Below are 21,429 nucleotides of genomic sequence, written 5' to 3' on the forward strand. Positions count from 1 at the left end.
AGACTTCCATGATCCATTGTCCATTAAGTGTTTCTTGATTGGGCACTTAACTTGCAAATTTCCTTTCTAAAGAAGCTGACCAAATGCCTTACTAAGGCTACTTAAAATCAAACAAGTACACAGCCAATATTCATAACTTTGAATACAAAAATGATACATGCATACAAATAGAATGAATATATTCAGTAGATCATAATCTTTACAGAGATACGTTACATGGCATATGTAGCATAAAACATATTCCAGTTTTGTCATATATACATTCATAAGCCTATTCCCATAAAGCATTATGGTGTGCAACATCACACATGAAATATCTGTTCATTTGTTAACAAATGTTGCAAGGCTGCCTAAGAGTAGCAAGATAGGGGCAGAAAATGGTCCAAGATGGTATAATTTAAGAGGGAGGTGGAGAATTCATATGTGAGCACATACAATGTAATCATCAGAAGAATATAATTTGAAAAGTACCTTTTTTGTTCCCATTGAATTCCAGATTTCTTTCTACTTTTGCAGATTAGTTAATCTTGTTTCTCATAGTAACTCTTTACAGGTAGCTAATACAGTTCTATGTTTAGAAGAAGAAACAACCTCTGTGCCTGAAACACTTATTTCAATTAACACAGACAAAAAAGAAATAGCAAGTGATTCTAGAGGATCCACAAGCCTGCTACTAAAGAAATATATTCATCATGTTTGATTCAGTCCCATCAGTTAGTCGGGCAATGAATAAGATTCTCACACCCAAGCAATTTTATTAAAATTCACAGCTTTGCCTCTCTGCCTTTATTCCTTTTTGTTCTAGTTGGCAGGATATGTCAGCTAAGGTATTTGTACAGCCCCCATTATTGTCATATTTGAGCACCTCATAATACTTCGGTGAGGTAGGGGAATATCTGCATTGTACAGATTGGAAACTGGCTTGTCTGAAGTAACACAGGAAGTTTTTGGCAGAGTAGGGAACTGAACCTGAGTGTCCAAAGTTGCAGGATCGCATCCTAACCAGTCTTCTTTCTCATACACTTTGTGGTGTCAGGTTTCCCTCTTCCTCAGACAGCAGGCATGGAAGCTGGTCAGTCCATGTATAAAATTCAATTTCTTCCATGCCACTATTAGAGGGGGTTTTGTCCAACTGTTTGTCCCTTGGGCCCAGAACATTCTAGTTTCTTTTGGCCAAGGAGGTATGTGCCCAGATTCTCCTATTCTGAGAAGTAGGAATTTTTCCTCCTGTACTCCCTAATATACTCATACACAAGCCGGATGCAGGGGTTTCTATCCCATTCTTGTCCTCTACTTCAAAAGAGATCTGCCAGTCATGATTTGAGATAGAAACTCCCAGGTCCACACTTCAGGTCATCCCATATCCTCTGTTCAGTGGACCTAAAAGATACACACCTGCCATCATATCCCCATCTGTTAACGTTACCCAGGTCTTTCAGTGTCTACTCTCATTTAGCTCAGGGTCAAAATCAATCACGGATACCTAATCAATTGGGAGACAGACAGCATAAGGAAATAATGCATTTAGGAACATAGATAGCAAGGTCTTTCTTTTTCAAGTTTTATCAAACTCTCTTATCTTCTGTAGCCAGGTGTAAGAGGAATGCAAGTGTTCATAAATTCCTGCTGACTCACTGTGATGTGCAGTTTGTTGACTCTACCCAGGATGTAAAGAAGGTGGGATTGTCTCCTTGGGCGAGGTAACTAGGTCTGGGATTAGAGGCTCTATTGTGAAATTGTTAGAAACAATTTAGCCTGGAGGAGAAGGTTTAAATTGAGCTTTGTTTGGTATTATTTTTATTTCAAGTGACAAAAGACGACATTTAGGAAGAGGGGTGAATTTGGGCATTAATCCAGAGTATGTATGCTCTTTTCTAGAGTGTGGTAAGGACTCAGCTTTTCCTGGCAGGGTCCTTTCCAGTTTCTTCCTCTCCAATCAGGTTGATTTTACAGCTCATGGACTGAGTGAACCTTATCCTGAAGGGTTGTTTTCACCTTTATTTTCTTCAAAGATTCCTCCTTCTTCTGTGGCATTCTTTCTCTCCCTTAGCCTTTCATAAACCAGTTATGTAATGGTGCTGCTCCACTTTGGTTACTATGGTCCTGAGCTTCTTTTCCTACTCATCTGATTGTATCAAAATGATACTCTCATTTTGGTCCCCATCTTCTAATACAAAAAAACATAATGACAGGTTTCAGAGTAACAGCCGTGTTAGTCTGTATTCGCAAAAAGAAAAGGAGTACTTGTGGCACCTTAGAGACTAACCAATTTATTTGAGCATGAGCTTTCGTGAGCTACAGCTCACTTCATCGGATGCATACTGTGGAAATTGCAGAAGACATTATTATATACACAGACACCATGAAACAATACCTCCTCCCACCCCACTCTCCTGCTGGTAATAGCTTATCTAAAGTGATCATCAAGATGAGCCATTTCCAGCACAAATCCAGGTTCTCACCCTCCGCCCCCCCACAGACAAACTCACTCTCTTGCTGGTAATAGCCCATCCAAAGTGACCACTCTCTTCACAATGTGTATGATAATCAAGGTGGGCCATTTCCTGCAGAAATCCAGGTTCTCTCACCCCCTCCAAAAGCCACACACACAAACTCACTCTCCTGCTGGTAATAGCCTATCCAAAGTGACCACTCTCCTTACAACGTGCATGAAAATGAAGGTGGGCCATTTCCAGCACAAATACAGGTTTTCTCACCCCCCCACCCCCAGGGTATGACAATATCTTGGCATGGAACTTTAAAATATATGTCTTTTATATTTGCAAAGCTGTCAACTTGCTTTGTCTGTTGCTGCAGACTCAGTTTGACTATTTGGTTTTCCAAGCCAAGTAGTCAAGCTATCCTTTGGGGTAAAAATGTATGTCCATAAAGACTGTTACCAGGGAGAATGGGAAAAGGAGGCACAACCAGGGAAAGTTACTCACTCTTAATCCTGTTTATCTCTGTTCTCTCATGTGATATCCCTCCTTCCTCCCTGTTCTTTTAAGTAACTTACAGTTTTCCTTCTTTTTAAGTTTTCACTGAGAGGAAGTGGGTGGATTGGGGCTTATATACTATCTATGATAGATAGATCTTTGCCTCCTGTTTGGTGGAGCCATAGTGTTACTATTAAAGGCTGTTGCTGTATTGAATGGGACAAAAGAGGACTGCCGCAAACAGGATTAACAGTGAGCAATCTTCCTTCTGCACCACAGGGAATCACTAAGTGGTGCCAAGTATCTTGCCTTCAAATTCACAGGTACATGTGAACATGAGATTTAGATTGTCACCGGGGTTTCTTCCCCAGGGTGCCCCTTAGGCCCTAGACTTAGCCCCAGCACTCACTCAGGCCTCTGATCTGTGATGGCTGGGTGTTTTCCCATGCCAGGTCCACTCAGAAGGGGTTCAGCCAGAGGGCTGAGCCCCAGATAGTCCACCCCTTCCAGTGTTGTCAGTGAACTGAAGAAGGGGAATTAACACAAATGAATTATCCCATGACTGTGGTAAGATTCTTTTCCTTCAGAGAGCTCTTGTTGAGCTGCAGTCCCCAACTAAGTTCACAGGCAAATATAGAGGAATAGTCACCTCAAAAAATGAATCAGGATCAGACCCTCTCTTCTTTCAAGGAGAGGCTAGTGGGCAGCAGCCATCAGAGGAGCCCCTGCCTTGTCAGCCTTCTCTCCAGGAGCTGAGGACTGGAGGTTTCCTCAGCTTTCCTCCTTGGTCTGCCACCAAATGTGCTGGGATTTCCCCCTTTTGAGCTCTTTCCTCCAGGTCCGACATCTCTCATAGGTGTGGTGGGGTGGAGCCACCTGAGTCCACATTAGCTCATTAACCCTAAATTGCCTAGTGTGGTGTTTTGTATACCGCATTATGCTGTTGTAGAGTAGATTTCAGAATGGTAGCCATGTTAGTCTGTATCAGCAAAAACAATGAGGAGTCCTTGTGGCACCTTAGAGACTAACAAATTTATTTGGGCATAAGCTTTCGTGGGCTAAAATCCACTTCATCAGATGCATGGAGTGAAAAATACAGTAAGCAGTATATAACAGCTCGTGAAAAGATGGGAGTTGCCTTACCAAGTTGGGAGTCAGTGCTAACAAGACCAATTTAATCAAGGTGGAAGTGGCCTATTCTCAACAGTTGACAAGAAGGGGTGAATATCAACAGAGGGAAAATTACTTACCTACATTCTTCCAGCTTTCATCCAGAGCACGTCACACAATCGATTGTCTACAGCCAAGCTCTAAGATACAACCTCATTTGCTTCAATCCCTCAGACAGAGACAAACACCTACAGGATCTCTATCAAGCATTCTTAAAACTACAATACCTACCTGGTGAAGTGAAGAAACAGATTGACAGAGCCAGAAGGGTACCCAGAAGTCACCTACTAAAGGACAGGCCCAACAAAGAAAGTAACAGAATGTCATTAGCCGTCACCTATAGTCCACAAATAAAACCTCTCCAGTGCATCATCAAGGATCTACAACCTATCCTGAAAGACAATCTCTCACTCTCACAGACCTTGGGAGACAGGCCAGTCCTCTCTTACAGACAGTCCCACAACCTGAAGCAAATACTCACCAGCAACTACACACCACACAACAAAAACACTAACCCAGGAACCAATCCCTGCAACAAACCCTGTTGCCAACTCTGTCTGCATATCTATTCAAGGGACACCATCATAGGACCTAACCCCATAAGTCGCACTATCAGGGGCTCGTTCACCTGCACATCCACTGATGTGATATATGCCATCATGTGCCAGCAGTGCCCCTCTGCCATGTATCCGGATAGTCTCTACGCAAAAGAATAAATGGACACAAATTAGATATCAAGAACTGTAACATTCAAAAACCAGTTAAGATAAAAACCTAAGATAACTAGCTGTTTGCCCTGCTTTCTCAGTATGAATCAGGAGGTCTCCTCTGTTGCACCCTCCTCTTTGTGTTTCCTTCCGGTTTCCAACTTCCCCACTTACCTCAGGGCTTAGGTCTCCATCCCCTGGTGAACTTAGTTTAAAGCCCTCCTCACTAGGTTAGCAAGCCTGCCTGCGAAGATGCTCTTCCCTCTCTTCGCTGGGTGGATCCCCTCTCTTCCTAGCAGTCCTCCTTCCTGGAACAACATCCCATGGTCGAAGAATCCAAAGCCCTTTCTCTGACACCACCTGCATAACCATGCATTTACTTCCATAATTCGATGGTTCCTACCTGTGTAGTAGAAGGATTTTATGTTTGTGTTTTGTATAAATTAGAATGAAGGATAAAGATAATAATGTAGCATGTATTAAATGTATTGATTTGACCATATTCTGCCAGCCACCCTTTCTGAAATCAGAAAGGAATGGCCTACTGTGCCGTTGGTAAAGATGCATCAGCCAGAATCTTGTGTCTGAAGTTGATTTCAAGGCAGTAATAGACCTTTAGGGTCACCACTCTGTTATAAGTTTGAAAATTAGCATTTTGAAATAAGTGAAAGAATGCAATGATTGTTTTCTCCTGCATTGCAATTTGATGTTCCTGTTCAAATGTTCTGTGTAAATCAATCCTGTTTTGTGTGTGAATGAGGAATGTGTGTGTTAGAAGATAGGTGTGAAGGCCATCACTGGACCAGATGTTCTAGGGAGGAATCAAGGACAGATGTAAAGGCACCAGGAGATTGCAACACACCCCATTGAGATGTCAGAGGAGGGCAGATTGATGACTCTAAAAGAGAAGGCAGGCACCTATCAGTGGGGACAAGATAGCTGTGATCAAAACCAGCATGGGATAACTCCCTGAGAGACTGATGAAAGAACAAGATAAAGAATAAGAAGAACAATTTAAGAAAACAAGCACTCGTCAAACGGCGATTGATTACAGCATGACAGTGCAAAACTCATTGGTCCCAGTGAAGGAAGATCACTATATAAATAGGGTGCTTTGCCATTAAACTTTGGGTTGGTCCTGCCAAGACTTCCCCAGAGCATCGTGTCGCGACCGACAGAACCCGGCTCCTCCCTATCTGCGATCAACCTAGCTGGCCCCTAGGTTGCTCCTGACTCTGGACTGGTAACTATAACATTGACTGGCGGGATTGTGTGTGTGTGTGTGTGTGTGTGATTGAACATATATGCTAATTGTAGCTCCAATAGACGCGGCATATTGCCTTTTCCACTGAAAAAAGGTCCTGGTGCTGCTTATAAACATAACACCTGGGCCTTTTCCTTCAACAGGGAGGATGGATGAGTGCATGACTTACGTCTCAAACTCCTTTATCCTTCTTCCCAAAGCCACATAGTGTGCAGTGACCCACTCAAGGTCATTCTTGTTAGTATTACTGGTGCCCATGTGGAGTAGTAAGAAGGGGTAGCAGTCCCAGGGCTTGATCAGTTTCAGCAGACAGCCCTTCACATTCTGAATTCTAGCTCCAGGCAAGCACCACACTTCTTGAGTTTCCCGGTCTGAATGGCAGATGACTCTATCCCCCTCAGGAGGGAGTCCCCAACCACAACCACGCATCTCCTCCTTTTGGGAGTGGTGGTCATGGAACCCCCATCCTTAGGACAATGCATCCCATGCCTTCTAGTCGATGGAGTCTCCTTCTGATCCCTTCCCTCAGATGACTCTTCCAAACCATTCTCCATCGTAGTACCTGTGCAGAGAGCCTGAAAATGGTTTCTTACCTCTATCTGCATTGGGGGTATATATAGGATCTCCTCTTTCTTCTTCTGGAGGTCACATGCTGCCAGTTTTCTTCCCCGTTCTGCACTGCCCTCTCTGATTATTCAGAATGCAGTGCCTGCAGTACCAAACGCTGACTTCTGTGCAAGATGTGACAAGTTTTTTAAGACTGATAGACGTGAAGAAAAGTGTAATTTAGAAGTTGTGAATAGGAAACTTGGTAAGGGGAGAGAAGCTCACATAATTTTCTTTAAAATTTCTTTATTTTAGGTGTCTATGGCACATGGAATACAAAATTTGATTAATGCTATAAGAATGATTCACAGTGTTTCAAGGTATTACAATACTTCAGAGAGAATGACATCATTGTTTATAAAGGTAAGCACATTAATATCAAGGCTTCATTTATATAAACTGTGATGAAAGCAAACAGCTCTGAATATGACATTGCAGAAATTCTTGTTTTACTTCAATCAGCAGGATATCTTGGTGAAAAGTGGTAAGGATTTTATAAAGCTGTGATGCCCACTACTAAATATATAACACTTCTGTTGTCATGCTATAAAACAAATCAGGCATAAAGAAAACATCAGGCATTGCAACTGCAATTTATTTCTTATAATATTTTATATAGACTCACAAAGGTCTAGATTATGTCATCTTTATATTTAGTAGTCCCTTGCTCCACAAATACTATTTAACATGCAAAAAGAGAAGGAACTGTAGTGCTTCATGATGGACAAAACAGGTGGCAGGTCCAATCATGAATGCTGTCTACTTCTTATCCTATGGGTCTGCTACTGTCCTCTAACTTCTCTCTCAGAACTTGTCTATGTCTGGCCAAATGATACCCCTTTGTCAGGTTACATTACCCAGCCTCTCCAGGGCTCTTCCCAGGTTCTTTCACAGGGTTATTCCAAAACTTTTCTTAAACTCTTTCTTTGTGGAGACCCAGAGCCCTGGCTTCTAGTCTCTCTAAACAGGTAGCGGCCTAGAATACCCCATCTAGAACTTCTGAGTTTTACTAATGTGGCAAAGCTCCAACCTTGTCTCAGTGAGTCCCACTTTTCCTGGCAGATTAAGATAGCCTCAGAGGCTCACTGTGACCCTCTATGTAGCCCTTCTCCCTCTAGAGGCAGGGGTCACAGCCTACTGAGCCATTTTCATCATTAGCGAGCAAGGGAGGTGAGGAGAAGCCACCCTCCCTCGCAAAGTCTCTGTTGTCTCCCAGTCTCAGTGATTAGTCGGGGAGGGGAGGGGGGAGCCCAGGCCCGCCCTCTACTCTGGGCTCCAGCCCAGGGTCCTGATAGTAGCAGCTCTTGGTAGCTGACTTTTTAGAAACAGGATGAGTATGATTCCCTGGGCCACTTCCCCACAGCAGCCTCTACTTCTTCTTCTGCATCACCCTTACCTTCTTTGTGCCTGATAGGGTTTGTACTGCTCCATTTCTCCAGCAGCCCAGCTTCCTCCTACAACTCCTGACACACACGCCCCCACCTGACTAACTGGGAGGCTTTTAACTAGTTTCAGCCAGCCCCTGGTTGGCTTCAGGTGTCCCAATCAACCTAGCTATCTCCCCTGCTTTCTGGAAGGATCTTAATTGGCCCCAGGTGTCTTAATTGACCTGGAGCAACTGCCATTTTCTTACCCTGGTAACAAGGATTCATTTAGCCTGGGGCTAATATATCTGTCTCCCACTACTTTTCTATAGCCATCTGGCCTTACCCCGTCAAACTAGCTAAAACTCAAATAGAGAAGACACCACATTTGTTTTCTCAGGACATTGCCCTTCACTCACGGATGCGTCCTGCACCCACGGATGGAGCCATTTCTAGTTGGAACACTGGATAGCCTCTGTGTATGTATGTTTAAAACATACAACAAACATGGTGTCTTCTATTCTTGAGTTTCTGCTAGTGACATTCTGTGAGTATCTATATATTTTACACATACGTGTGGGTGTGGGTATGGTGTGTGTAGATAGATAAACACACCTGTAAGAATGATGCATGACTTCTAGTGGAGGTCCTGGCTCACATACTACACAGCTACCACATGAGTATAAATTCTCAGAACTTTGGTAGTTCTGCTTGTCTCATGGTGGGAAACTAAGATCCAGGAGTGAGAATCCTGTTAGAGTGATCTTTTGAGAAGCAGAATTATGAGCGAACATCTTTTCCTTTTATGCCTGAGACTTGTTCATATATTATTTCAGTGTCTAGAAGTATCTAAAATACTGTACTGTACTTAAGTCACATATGTTAGGATATTTAACGTAAATGTGATGGAAAAGTTCCAATTGCAGGTATATAATTTGTTTTTTTCAAGGTGTAATAAAAACAAAGTTTTGGAGATCATTAACAAAGTTTGTTTTTCATTTATATGTACTAGGTTACAAATCAAATGGTTACAGCGTGTAAGGCATATATTACTGATGGTGGTTTATCTCGTGTATGGGACCAGGATACACCTGTAGTAATTAAAAAAATTCAGGTCTGTATAGTGGTATTTTGTTGTTTTCACTGGTTTAGATCACCTTCTGATGTGGGTTCTTATTTCACCTAGTAAGCACCGGCTTGTAGGACTGCACTGAAGTCCATCATTTTTATTAGAAAAGTATGCATTGCTTTGTAATATAAAGTTTTCCAGATTTCATATTAAATAAATTATTCAAAATTATGTTAAAAATAAACATATAACACTATAGGATTTAAAAGAGAGACAGTCCCACTATTTAGAGTGTTCAATCTAAGGTAATCAGTCAAAGAACATAAAAGCAACAGAGAAAGGAAAAAGGATGATATTTAAAACAACTAAAAATAAGTAATTACAGCATAGGGAGCTAATCATATAAATTCTGATATTTTTAAATAGAAGTTGGGAGTAGCACAGAATGTGTAACTATCAGAGCCATGTCAGTCAAGAGGATTTAGAGGGACAGGATGGTATACAGGAGGAGGAATGTTATTCCAGGAATCAGGAGCAGTATGAGATAAGGCACAAAGGCGAGAGTGACAGCAGTGTACTAATGGAGGAATGAAGCAAGAATAGTCAGAGTGCTGGGCTGATAGGTGATAATGAGATGTAGGTAAAGGGAGAGTTTTAAAAATGATGAGGAGTTCCAATTTTATGTAGAAAGAGACAAGGAGCCAGTGAAAGCACATTAGAAAGTGAATTACATGGTAAGAGCAGCAGGAGAGTAAGGTTATTTTTGCTGTTGAATGTTGGGTAGATTGGAGAGGAGATGGTCAATGGTTTTGATGAGAAAACTATATAGCATGAACCAGTGTTTTGTCAGACTAGGGAGAGATTTTGGAAACGCTAGTGGGAGAAGCAAAAGGATTTGGTGAGAACCCGGTGAGGAGAGAAGGAAAGGGAGGAGTCAAAGAATTTAAAGGTTGAGAGAGGGAGTGTGCATATATGTGGGGGTGGAGGGACTGTGTAGGGCACCAAAAATTTAACAACCTGTCAGAAGGTTGAGCTCCCTGCTTCATGGTAATAATGTAAGTTTGTCCTTTGTAGAAAACCAGTTTGCAGGTTAAGACCAGAATTTCCCTTTATCTTCTGTTGATCCCCTTTTCATGATCAGTGATGAGTATTTAATGAGGTGGGACCTAATAGTACTCCACTCCACTTCAATTTGCATTGCTCTTTATCATTACTCTAAATAATCCTAATTCTTCAGCTCGGTTTTACTCTCCTTTGAGTGCCTGTACACGTATACATTCCATTTTAGGTGTATGTGTACTCAATGCACTTTAGTCAGAGACTTTTTCTAGTAGTACCTTTGGGGTAGTGGATGTGGTCTGGTGTGGTGGGGCGGTGCCCCACCCCCATGCCAGATTGGGCTACAACAGGCCAGAGCGGCTGTGCAAGGTGGCAGCGAATCAGGGAGGGCCTGTTAGGGAGCCAATCAGGGCCAGTATTACAGCCAGCCAATCAGGGCTAGTCTAGTACCTATATAAAGGCTGCCCAGGAAGGGAGCAGGCAGTCTCTCCCAGGCCTTCAGAGGGTGAAGGTCTGTCTCCTGTGTGAGGAGACTAGCACCAGGGACAGCGCAGGGCAGGGCAGGGCAGGGCAGGGCAGGGCAGGGCAGGTGGGGGTAGCAGAAGGGAACTCCCGCCCAGTGTCTGCTGGGCCGTGGGCCCTGAGAAAAAGGGCCTAGCCAGTGCAAAGGGGCTGAGGGGGAAACGGCCCAGGGAGAGAGATGGACAAAGAGAGAGAAGGAGGGCAGGCAGGAAGGCTGCCACCAAAGGGTCCCTGGGTTGGGACCCAGAGTAGAGAGCGGGCCTGGGTCTTCCCCCCCTTGCACTTCCACCTGGCTGTTAGGAGTGCCCATCACAGACTGCACCAGACCCCTGCCAAAAGGGGTTAGACTTTGGGGTGTGGTTGGCCATTGTGGCTGGGGCGAAGAGAAGGACTGCTGATAACACCAAACCCCCGGAAGGGGGTGAGACTGGAGCAGTGGGCACTGCCAAAGGGCAGTGTCCTGAAGAAGATGCCGCAAGCTGGGAGCAACGTGGGTCGAGACGCCAACCAAGGGCGGGAGACGGACGGGACACCACTGGCAGAGGGCGCTCTGCATGAACTGAGCTAATTCCCTGACTGAGCAGGAGGAGGTGCTGCAGTGGTGAGTCCCAACCCCGTCACACCTGGATGTCCTTGTGATGCATCAGAGGGCATAAAGGGCAAGGCCACACTGACTCCCTCTCATTCTTTCTTACTGCCCATGGCAAGTACTGGAGATCCCCACTGCTTTTTGAGCTTTGTCATTTCTAGCCAGCTTTACATATTGAAATTGTATATAGTTGTAGAGACTGTTAATAGTTAGTATTAGTTTAGTGTTAATTAATTATATTTTCATTTTTCCTTCTGAGTGTTGCTCCTGGAGTCTCTCTGTTTACAATGACAGGTTTCAGAGTAACAGCCGTGTTAGTCTGTATTCGCAAAAAGAAAAGGAGTACTTGTGGCACCTTAGAGACTAACCAATTTATTTGAGCATAAGCTTTCGTGAGCTACAGCTCACTTCATCGGATGCATACTGTGGAAACTGCAGAAGACATTATTATATACACAGAGACCATGAAACAATACCTCCTCCCACCCCACTCTCCTGCTGGTAATAGCTTATCTAAAGTGATCACTCTCCTTACAATGTGTATGATAATCAAGTTGGGCCATTTCCAGCACAAATCCAGGTTTTCTCACCCTCCGCCCCCCCCACACACACAAACTCACTCTCCTGCTGGTAATAGCCCATCCAAAGTGACCACACTCTTTACAATGTGTAGGATAATCAAGTTGGGCCATCACCTGTTATGTCATTTAGATCTTGCTACTCTCCTGCTCAATCCTCATATAAATGTACTGCAAGGACATGATACTTGGCCACTTCTCCCATGTGCCTTCAGACAAGACTGAGATTCATCTGGAGACTTCTCTGCCTGGTGCTCATCACCTTGGTCTGTGGTTCCCTATAACTTCCCGTCCTGACCCTATTGGGCCACGGGATGCCTCTCAAGATATGAGCTTGGTGTCTGCCTCTTGATCCATATCCAAATCACTGCTCTGCTCCATCTTCTGCTACATAGGAAGCACCTCCCCTGGCTTCTGAGCAGGTGTCCCGCTTAGAGATCTTGGAAGAGGCGAGAGACAGGATGACACCACTGTCTAACTTCCTCTTATCTCATCATCCTCACCAGATGAGGTGATTACACCAGAAACATCCTTGCCACCTAGTGGATTTTAAAACTTTTCAGGATTTGATGAAGTGGTGACATACCCATAATGTGAATGGGCCAAGGTTGTTTAAGATAACCCTCATAAACTCCTGAAAATATTTGAAACCTTGGCTCCAGAATGTGTGGCTCTTCCGATCAATGAAACTCTTCTCAATTCTGCTAAGACTTTATGGCAGAACCTGGCCTCCCTCCTGCTGGTATCAAAAAGGGCTGACAGTTGCTACTAAGTGGCCTCCCAAGAGGGTTATTGTTTTATCACGCATCCTTCCTTGTATTCTCCTGCGCTAATGGCTGTGAATGAACATACCAAAACAGTCACAGACAAAATCTAACCAAAAGATAAAGAATTGATTAAGTTAAACCTGTATGGCACGAAATCCTATACAATAGCCAGTTAGGAAATGGGAGTAGTAGGCTCTTCTGGCAAATATGTTTATTAATTGGAACTCTATCTCAAAATTTGGTGATAAATTGCCTGAGGAACTTAAGGAGCAATTTCTTGCCATCATAGCTACGGGTCACTTAACCACATTGACTCAGCAGTCATGGCTTTTAAATCTATGGCCACAGACATATCTATAAGCCATTCCTCCTGGCTTCAGGCCTCAGGGATTCCTAGAGAATTTCAAAACACAGGTGAAGATCTGCTTTTCAAAGGTCTAAATTGTTTTTGAAGAAAAAACTGCTATGCTTTGCTTACTCCAAAAGACTCTCTAGGGCTACATTATGTTCTTTGGAAGTCTACTCTCTGCCTCTAAAGAGGGACACTGTAAATCTCAGTTTATCTGCTTAGACATGCGTACCCTTGTAGGAGATGCAGTAAGCCTTCGAGGTGCAAGCAACTGCAGGATCTTCTAACCAGATGTCAGCTTCTTTAAAGCAGTCAATTTGATGGGCATATCAATGACAATTGACCAGTCACTATGTACATGTAGTGGGGTGGTCACCTGCTCCAGCCTTAAAGGGCTTAAAACAGCCCAGGAGAGGGCTGTGGCTGGGAGCAAGCAGTTCCCAAGCTGATTGGGGGAAGCAGGCTCAGATGTGGCCATGCCCCAATCAGGGCTTAGCTGGCCCTTATAAGAGGCAGTGGGCCAGGAGCAGACAAAGTCTCCTCTAGCTGTGGAGGGAGACGGGCCTGGCTGCTGGGGAGCGTACCAGGGTACCTGAGGTGAAGCAGGGCTGGGGAAGGCCAGAGGAGCTGGGAGGCTCCAGACTGGAAAAGCCCCAGGCTGTAGGCCTGGCAGATGGCCTAAGACAGGGTACTGGGGTTGCAACAGGGCACCCCACGGGTAGGCAGAGGTAGCAGGTCTAGACCTCCCTTGCCTGTGATGATTGGCTTATACACTGCTGTCCGCCCCAGTGTGCGGGGGCTCAATGGTGACTGGCAGTAGCCAAAGATTGAGGCGAGGTGGGGATAGTGGGTGGAGTTCCCCGGGGAGGGGAGACCCAGGGATCTGTGGGTGTACTGCCAGGGGGCAGCACCCTGGGTAAAAGGGGCACTGGGGTCTGGGAGGGACACTGGGGCAGTGGCAAGCAGGACACTGGCCTGCAGAGGGCGCTCCGGAGGTTGGAAGAGCTAATTCCCTGAGAGACCAGCAGGAGGCACCGCAGGGGTGAGTCCCACAGCATGACAGTATCTTTCACACTAATTCCCTTTGAGAACCATTGGTAAAGATGCATCAACCAGAATCTTGTGCCTGAAGCTGATTTCAAGGCAGTAATATACCTTTAGGGTCACCACTTTGTAGGTTAAAAATTAGCATTTGTCTCTCTTCCTCAGTGCCTGCACCTCCATAACATCAGACAAATGGGTTCTGAGCACTGCTTAAGAAGGATATGTCATACAGTTCCAATCCTTCCTCCACCAACCTTCCCAGGGACCCTTTTCACAAGACTGCTTCAGGAAGTGCAGTCTCCCCTCTGTATGGGAACCATATTGAAAGTACCTCTACAACATGAGGGGTAAAGGGTTTTATTCCCACTACTTCCTCATTCCCAGAACAGGCTGGTGTTCTGATATCCAGGTTTTTCCTTAGCTGGATGACTGGCTGATTTGAGGTCAGTCAAAAGAGCAAGTAGTGAGCAGCATTATTCAAATCCAATTACTGTTTGCTCATCTGGAACTGAGAATAAATGCAGAAAAGTCAACTTTAATCCCAGTCCAAAAGACTGAATTTCTAAAAGCCATCTTCGATACTACTACAGTGACTGCTTACTTATTTCAAGACAGGTTTCGGGCCATTGTCAACTTTTCAAGAACTTCAAAGCCAATCCCAGGACAATGGTATAATCCTGCCCATGACTTCTAGGTCTCATGGCATCATACACATATGCAATTTAGCATGTCAGACTTCACCTCAGGTACATGGAGTCCTGGCTCCATTCCACAACTGAGCAGACACTCTCTGGACATGCTGATTTATGTACTTGTATGAGTGCTTTTATCCCTAGACTGGTGAATGGACCCCAAAAACAGCTGTGTGGGAGTTCCCTTCTCCCCTTCAGAACCAGCAATGACAGTTGGCACAGATGCCTCCACCAAGGCCTGGGGTGTCCACCCAGGGGAGTTTCACTACATATACAACTCATAGAGTTAGGAGATACATTTCATGCAAACAAGTGTTCCTAGCCATAATCAAAAGGCACACAACTCAGGAATTTATGGACAACACCACTGCCATGTTTTACCTGATCAGGCAAGGTAGAGCCAGGTTGGGTCACTTATGTGAAGAATCGATTCATCTCTGAAGTTTTGTGTTCAGAACATTACACTGAAGCCTTCCATCTGCTGGGATGAGAAACACCACAGTGTATTCCTTAAGCAGAAATGTTATTTATCACCAAGAGTCATCCTTGAAGATAAACATATTGGCCATCATGTTCTAGAAATGGGGACCACCCACTGTAGATCTCTTTGCAACAAACCTAAACAAAAAGTGTTAGAGGTGTGTTTCAGGGTGGTTGGAGTCCAGACTCAGTAGCAGATATCTTCCTTCTTCCTTGATCAACCGATCTTCTCTGTGCCTTTCCACTGGTTCACCCTTGGAATCAAAGGATAAGGAAACTAAAATAAGACCACGCTACATTAACACTGATAGCTCTGGCTTGGCTAGGGCAGCATCGCTACATAGATCATCAAGAGCTCACAATCCAATCACCAATAACACTGCCATTTGTTGAAGGATGTTTGTCTCTGAATCAAGATCAGAAACTACATCCGGACCTACAGAATGTGCATCTCATGGCCTGGATGAGATATGGTTGGACTCCTTGGAAAAAACTTGTTCTCAGGAGATCCAAACCATTCTTATTAACAGAAAGGATTCTATGAGATCTACATACTTAGAAAAATCTCTTCCACTTAGCTATCTGGGCTGCTTCTCATCATCTTTGTCCCACTGGAGCCGAAATTCAGGACATCTTGTATACAAGACTTTTCAGTTAGCTCCATTAGAGTTAATTTAGCCACCATCTTGGCCATTCACCCTTCCATTAAAGGCTTGTAAGTTTTTTGTCACACCTGGAGGTAGTGAGGTGTCTTAAAGAGCTTGTTTGTGTATACTGTCCTGTCAGAGATCTAGTTCCATTTTGGGAGCTGAGGGTGTGTGTCTCAACTTCAAGCCTAAGTTGACCTATATTAGGTCAACTACAGCCACCACAGTAATTACTGCAGTGGTTCATGTCCACACTACCCTCCTTGGGTTGATGGTGCATGTCCTCACCAGGAGCACTTGCACTGACCTAAGAGGGGCAGCATGGGGAGCTGAGAGCCCAGTCTCTCAGCTCTGCTGGCAGCTTCCTGCCAGGAACCTGGCTGCCCTATAGGTTCCCGGGTTCCCAGCAGGCTGTGCTCCCCTCTGCTTCCTGTTCCCTGCTGGGAGTGGGGGGGAACCCCCTGGAGCTTCTCCCCCATCGTTCCCTGCCGGGAACGGGGGAAGCCGCCTTGAGGCAAGTCATTTAGAGTGTCTCCTAGACTGTTTGTGCCCTACACAAAAAGAGTGAAGGGGAAAGCAATCTCAGCTCAGATATCTTCTTGCATAAGATCCCGTTACAAATTCACAAATGTAACTTCTCCAACAAAGATAACTACTCACTCTACAAGGGCTCAGGTTACCACAACAGCCTTCCTAAATAATGTACTGATTGTGGATATCTGTAAAGTGGCTACATGGTAATCAATACATACCTTCTCCAGACTATGCCATCAACTCCGGCATTGTGAATGGATGTAGACTTTGGTAAGTCTGTACTTCATTCCCTGTTCAAGTAGGTCCGAAGTCCCACTGCCTGTAAAGAAACCCACAGTGAAATGTACATGTACATAATCATTCAAAGAACTAAAAAACAGTTACTTACCTCTACAGTAGCTGCTGCTCTTCACCATATGTTTGTGCACACATTGAGCTTGTCTTCACTACCGGGGTAAGTCAACTGAAGTTACTCTACTCCAGCTATGTGAATAACATAACTGGAGTCAACATAGCTTAGGTCGACTTACCCCGGTGTCTTCACTGCTCTGCATCAATAGGAGACGCTCTCCAGTCCACTTACCTTACCCTTCTCGGGGAGCTGGAGTACTGGAATTGACCGGAGAGCACTCTACTGTCGAGTTAGCAGGTCTTCACTAGACCCACTAAATCGACACCCGCTGCATCAATTGCAGCAGTGTCGATCTCCCGGTAGAGAAGACAAGCCCATACATTCCATGACCCTCCCTCCTTCTCTTCTAGTTTGGAAGTGTTTTCATATTTCTGATGCAAAGGAACTGAGGATTGTTTTCTTTAATGCCCTTGGCTGCATACACAAGGATATCATAGGTGCATGCAGTGCCCCAACAGTACTACTTATAAAAGTCTCTGACTCAAGTATTTTGGGCACACACATACACCTACAGTGGAATGTATGTATGCCCAACACATCTTGAAGAACAGTGGTTATAGTAGAGGTACGTATCTGTTTCTTTCACATGACAACAATCATATGCAGGTCAGTTTTTAAATTTAGTTTTGTGAGTGACCTTTTTGTAAGAAACATAAATGCTTTACTGAAACCCGAATATTTTGCTATGTTTCCTCCAGCCACAAATTTTGTAATTCTAAGTATACAAATCTGGGACAAAGCTGTCGTGTCAGTCTTGATAATAAAGAAAAAATGTCACAAAGGAAAATTATAATATTGTCTCTTTAAAGGCTCCAGCCTTCATTTTTAACATCCTTTAATGCTGTGGCTTCTTTCTAAGGATATGGACCAGGCTTCCGTCACATTGTTTTCACTAAAAAAGTCTACTGCCACACCCGGGCAGGCTTCTTTTGGACCTTATAAACAAAGACAAGAAATCAAAAAGTCTTATCAGAGGGTCTTTTCAAGCAGAATGCAAACCTCAGGCAGAGACGAAGCAATCTTTTCTTCTGGGAGCACCAACCATTTCCACTTCCTGTTTAAATATCTGTTTTGCTGTCAACATGTGCTAAGATGGCTTGCAATCTGTCTCTTAATAACTAGCTGTATAGTTTTTTTTTTTTTTTTTTAAATAAAATAATGGGAAACCAGGGATGTATTGAAAATGAGGGATCTGTCATGTACCAAAGGACTGGGGGAACCTCCCCCTCCACAAAGGTCTTTTTATATATTTTAAAAAAAGGACGGAAGAGTGGGGAAAGAGGGATTCTGGAAATTACTGATTGGTAAACATATAATGGATTGAAAATAAAGCACAAATATTTTTCCATCTGTAAGCACTTGGAGGATAATGGAACTATGAGAAATAAAGTTATTTCTTCAAATCACGGACTGTATGTTTTGATTGATAACATTGGTGGATGTAGGAATATGTGGACTTAAACACGATATCGTGCCTCACATAAGCTAAATTGAAAACAAATTCAGAATGGCTGTGTTGAAGGCCCCATGACTTGCAAGCTTGGCCTAGATTCTGCAGCTAGATCCTATATTCTGTAGCACTCTGATGAAAATTCTGCAGCTTCTTAAGAACAATTTTAAAAATTGATGATATTTTAGAGAATTAAATATGAAAATGAATAATAAAATTAAAGTAGCTCCTAGGTTAGTTATTTTAATATTAAATTTCCATTTATTTTACATTGCCTCCCCCATTTTCAGTATACTGCAGATTGTTATTTTTTAGGTTTCAGCATTAAGAACACTTTTTAATTTAATGGTGCATTTCAGACATTCTGAGCTATGTTTTCAGGCAGTATGACAACTCAGGAAGACATCAGTACTTCGATTTATATTTGGATCACATTTTCAAGCTTTTCTTTGGGACCACAAAGCCTAGAAACACAATTTTTTTAAAATGAAAGCTGAGATCCTGGAGCAGCTTTCTGCAGAAAGCATGACTTCCATAACAAATTCCATGGAATTCCGGAATACATGGGACTTTGGCCATGTCTACACTACCACTTTTGTCAGTATAACTTATGTCACTCAGGGGTGTGTTTAAAAACAAACAAACAAAAAAAACCCCACCCTCTTGAGCAACATAAGCTACACTAAAAGAAAAGGAGTACTTGTGGCACCTTAGAGACTAACAAATTTATTTGAGCATAAGCTTTCATGAGCTAAGGTGCCACAAGTACTCCTTTTCTTTTTGCAGATACAGACTAACACGGCTGCTACTCTGAAATAAGTTACACTGAGAGACATGCTGGTGTGGACCACGCTATGTAGGTGGGAGAGCTTCTCCTGCTGATATAGCTACCACTGCTCATGGAGGTGGTTTTATTATGTAGATGGGAGAGCTCTCTCTCCTGCCAACACAGAGCAGCTACACAAGTGATCTTACAGTGGCACAGCTGCATTTGTACAGCTGTGTCGCTCTAAGCTCGCTAGCGTAGACATGGCTTTAGACTATGATTTGACTGCTGTCACTTATGGCCCTAAACAAGGGCTACTGATAAGTTTGTTTTTGCTTCTTTAAATTGGGTTGAGATGACCAACAGAGTGCTTTAAGGGTTTGTGTTGATTTAACATAAAGCATCTATTATAAAACATTCTAGAGAATAAAAGCTTGAACATTTTGATTGAAGACTGGTTTGTTTTTTTACATCCGCTGAACTGGTGCATTAATTAAGGTCTCAATTCAACAAACCACTTAAACATGTGCTTGCAGTTCAACATGTACTTACATGGCTTTTCTGTGGAATTCTACTCATGGACAGCCAAGACAGGGTTTTTTACGTTAGGTATAATATTTGAAAGAGCTGCTGCCTAATTGCCGTCAACCTTTTTCGTCTACATTTTAAACTGGAAATGCTCATATTGGCATAGCTAGTTTTAACCATGCTGTGCTAATAGTATGGTTATAGGAAGTACTGTTTTCTGTTTTGGCTTCTTCTTGATACAGCCACTGTGTGTCAGAATCGTTTGTCTCATCTTTCTCCTTTCCCATACAACTTCTTGTCTTGTTCCTCTCTTGTTGAAGTATTTTTGCTAATTATTATTAGGTCAGTAGGTCTCAGAGGCCCCCCAGCCATCCTTAGCACCCCCTTTTGTTAGGTGCTATACAACACATGGTAAAAGCCTCTGCTCTGAAGGGTTTACAATCTAGGGCCTTGATCCTGCAAAGGCTTACACACATGCTTAATTTTAGGGGTAATAATAATATTTGAATAATACTTAATACTTCAGCAAGAGGGAGGGAGAAGTCAGTAGAACTATTCAGTGTGGAAAGTTAAGCGTGCTTAAATTTTTTGCTGGATCAGACCTAAGACAAGACACATCTAGCAAATATAAGAAAAGAAATCTGAAGGATCTGAGATGTTCAAGGGTAACACTGATACGGCATTTGGTAAAGATTAGCTCCCTGCAGCGATAGTTTTGAGTCAATTATTCTTAATCATAAAGTAAGATAAATACAGGAAATCCTTATTGGTCATCCATCTAACATTATCAGTTTGGTTTTTCACATTTTCTCCTCATCACTTTCTTCTTTTTGAAATGAGAATAGTAAGTGCTAAATAAGAGGAATTTCTCCATGTTAGTGCAGGATACAAGGAATAGGTCACAAGTCTGGTTGCAAAATTCTGTTTCAATATCAAAATGATAATGTGGACTAATTACAAAAAATACCATTTTCTAAAATACAGAACAGCCAACAGAAACAACAGATTTTTTTTGTACATAAGAAATATTGCATGTTTCTTTCCATCTGATAGTTATTGCATTTGTTTCTCAACTTTTTTAGGACTGCATTTTTTTATTTAAAGAATATCAAAAATGCTTTCATAAAACAAGGAGACAGATTTTGGAAGCTCTAGGGGAAAAGACATTTGAAGTATCAGAGATGTATATTTTTGGCAAATTCGAAGCGTTTTGTAAAAGGCTAGAAAAAGTAAGTAACATTTAAAAAAAAGGTAATTGTGCATGTCTTTAATGAGAATTTTTGTACATTGACTAAAGAATTGCTTAGTGTACTGTATTCTTAATTCAATATGAAAGATTTTTTTTCTTTAAAATGTGGTTGATGTTTTTGGATAAATACGGCATTTCTCTTGATGTCTTAGACCATCAAATTATTATGACTTTCACAAATAACGAAAGCTGTAGTTAAGAGTTGCAACTCACTTTTTTCATTTGCTCATAGCTTGTTAAAAAATTCCATGTTTGGCTTTCTATGCTTGGTCTCAGCCTAAAATTCAGTTTTTTTAAAAGGGTTCAGAAAAATCAATTAATCTGAACCTAAAGCTTTGTCTACACTATGCAGCTTTTAGCGACATGGCTGTGCCACTACAGCCACGTTGCTAAAAGGAGCGCAGTGTATCTGCTGTTTGTCGGCAGGAGAAAGCTCTCCTGCTGACAAACTTCCACCCCGCTCAAGCAGCAGTGACTTTGTGGGCAGGAGAGCACTCCTACCGACAAAGTGCTGTTCACACCGGTGCTTTTCGTCAGCAAAACTTTTGTCGTTCAGGGTGTGTGGTTTGTTTTTTTTTCCCAACACCCCTGAATGACAAAAGTTGTGCCAATGAAGTTCCAGTGTAGACAAAGCCTAAGTTAGATGG

The 21,429-nt window shown here is 43.0% G+C and overlaps 1 protein-coding gene across 1 annotated transcript in view; it reads left to right on the forward strand.

Moving 5' to 3' along the window:
- DNAH8 (dynein axonemal heavy chain 8) overlaps positions 1–21,429 on the forward strand; it is a 577,557-nt gene that overhangs the window by 64,851 nt on the left and 491,277 nt on the right. The window contains exons 9-11 of the mRNA XM_074949111.1: positions 6,939–7,046; positions 9,060–9,161; positions 20,616–20,762. Of these exons, the coding sequence (XP_074805212.1) occupies positions 6,939–7,046; positions 9,060–9,161; positions 20,616–20,762 (357 nt within the window). The remainder of the gene's footprint in view (positions 1–6,938; positions 7,047–9,059; positions 9,162–20,615; positions 20,763–21,429) is intronic.

The sequence above is a fragment of the Natator depressus genome, chromosome 3 (genome assembly GCF_965152275.1).
Source record: "Natator depressus isolate rNatDep1 chromosome 3, rNatDep2.hap1, whole genome shotgun sequence".
Taxonomy (NCBI): domain Eukaryota; kingdom Metazoa; phylum Chordata; order Testudines; family Cheloniidae; genus Natator; species Natator depressus.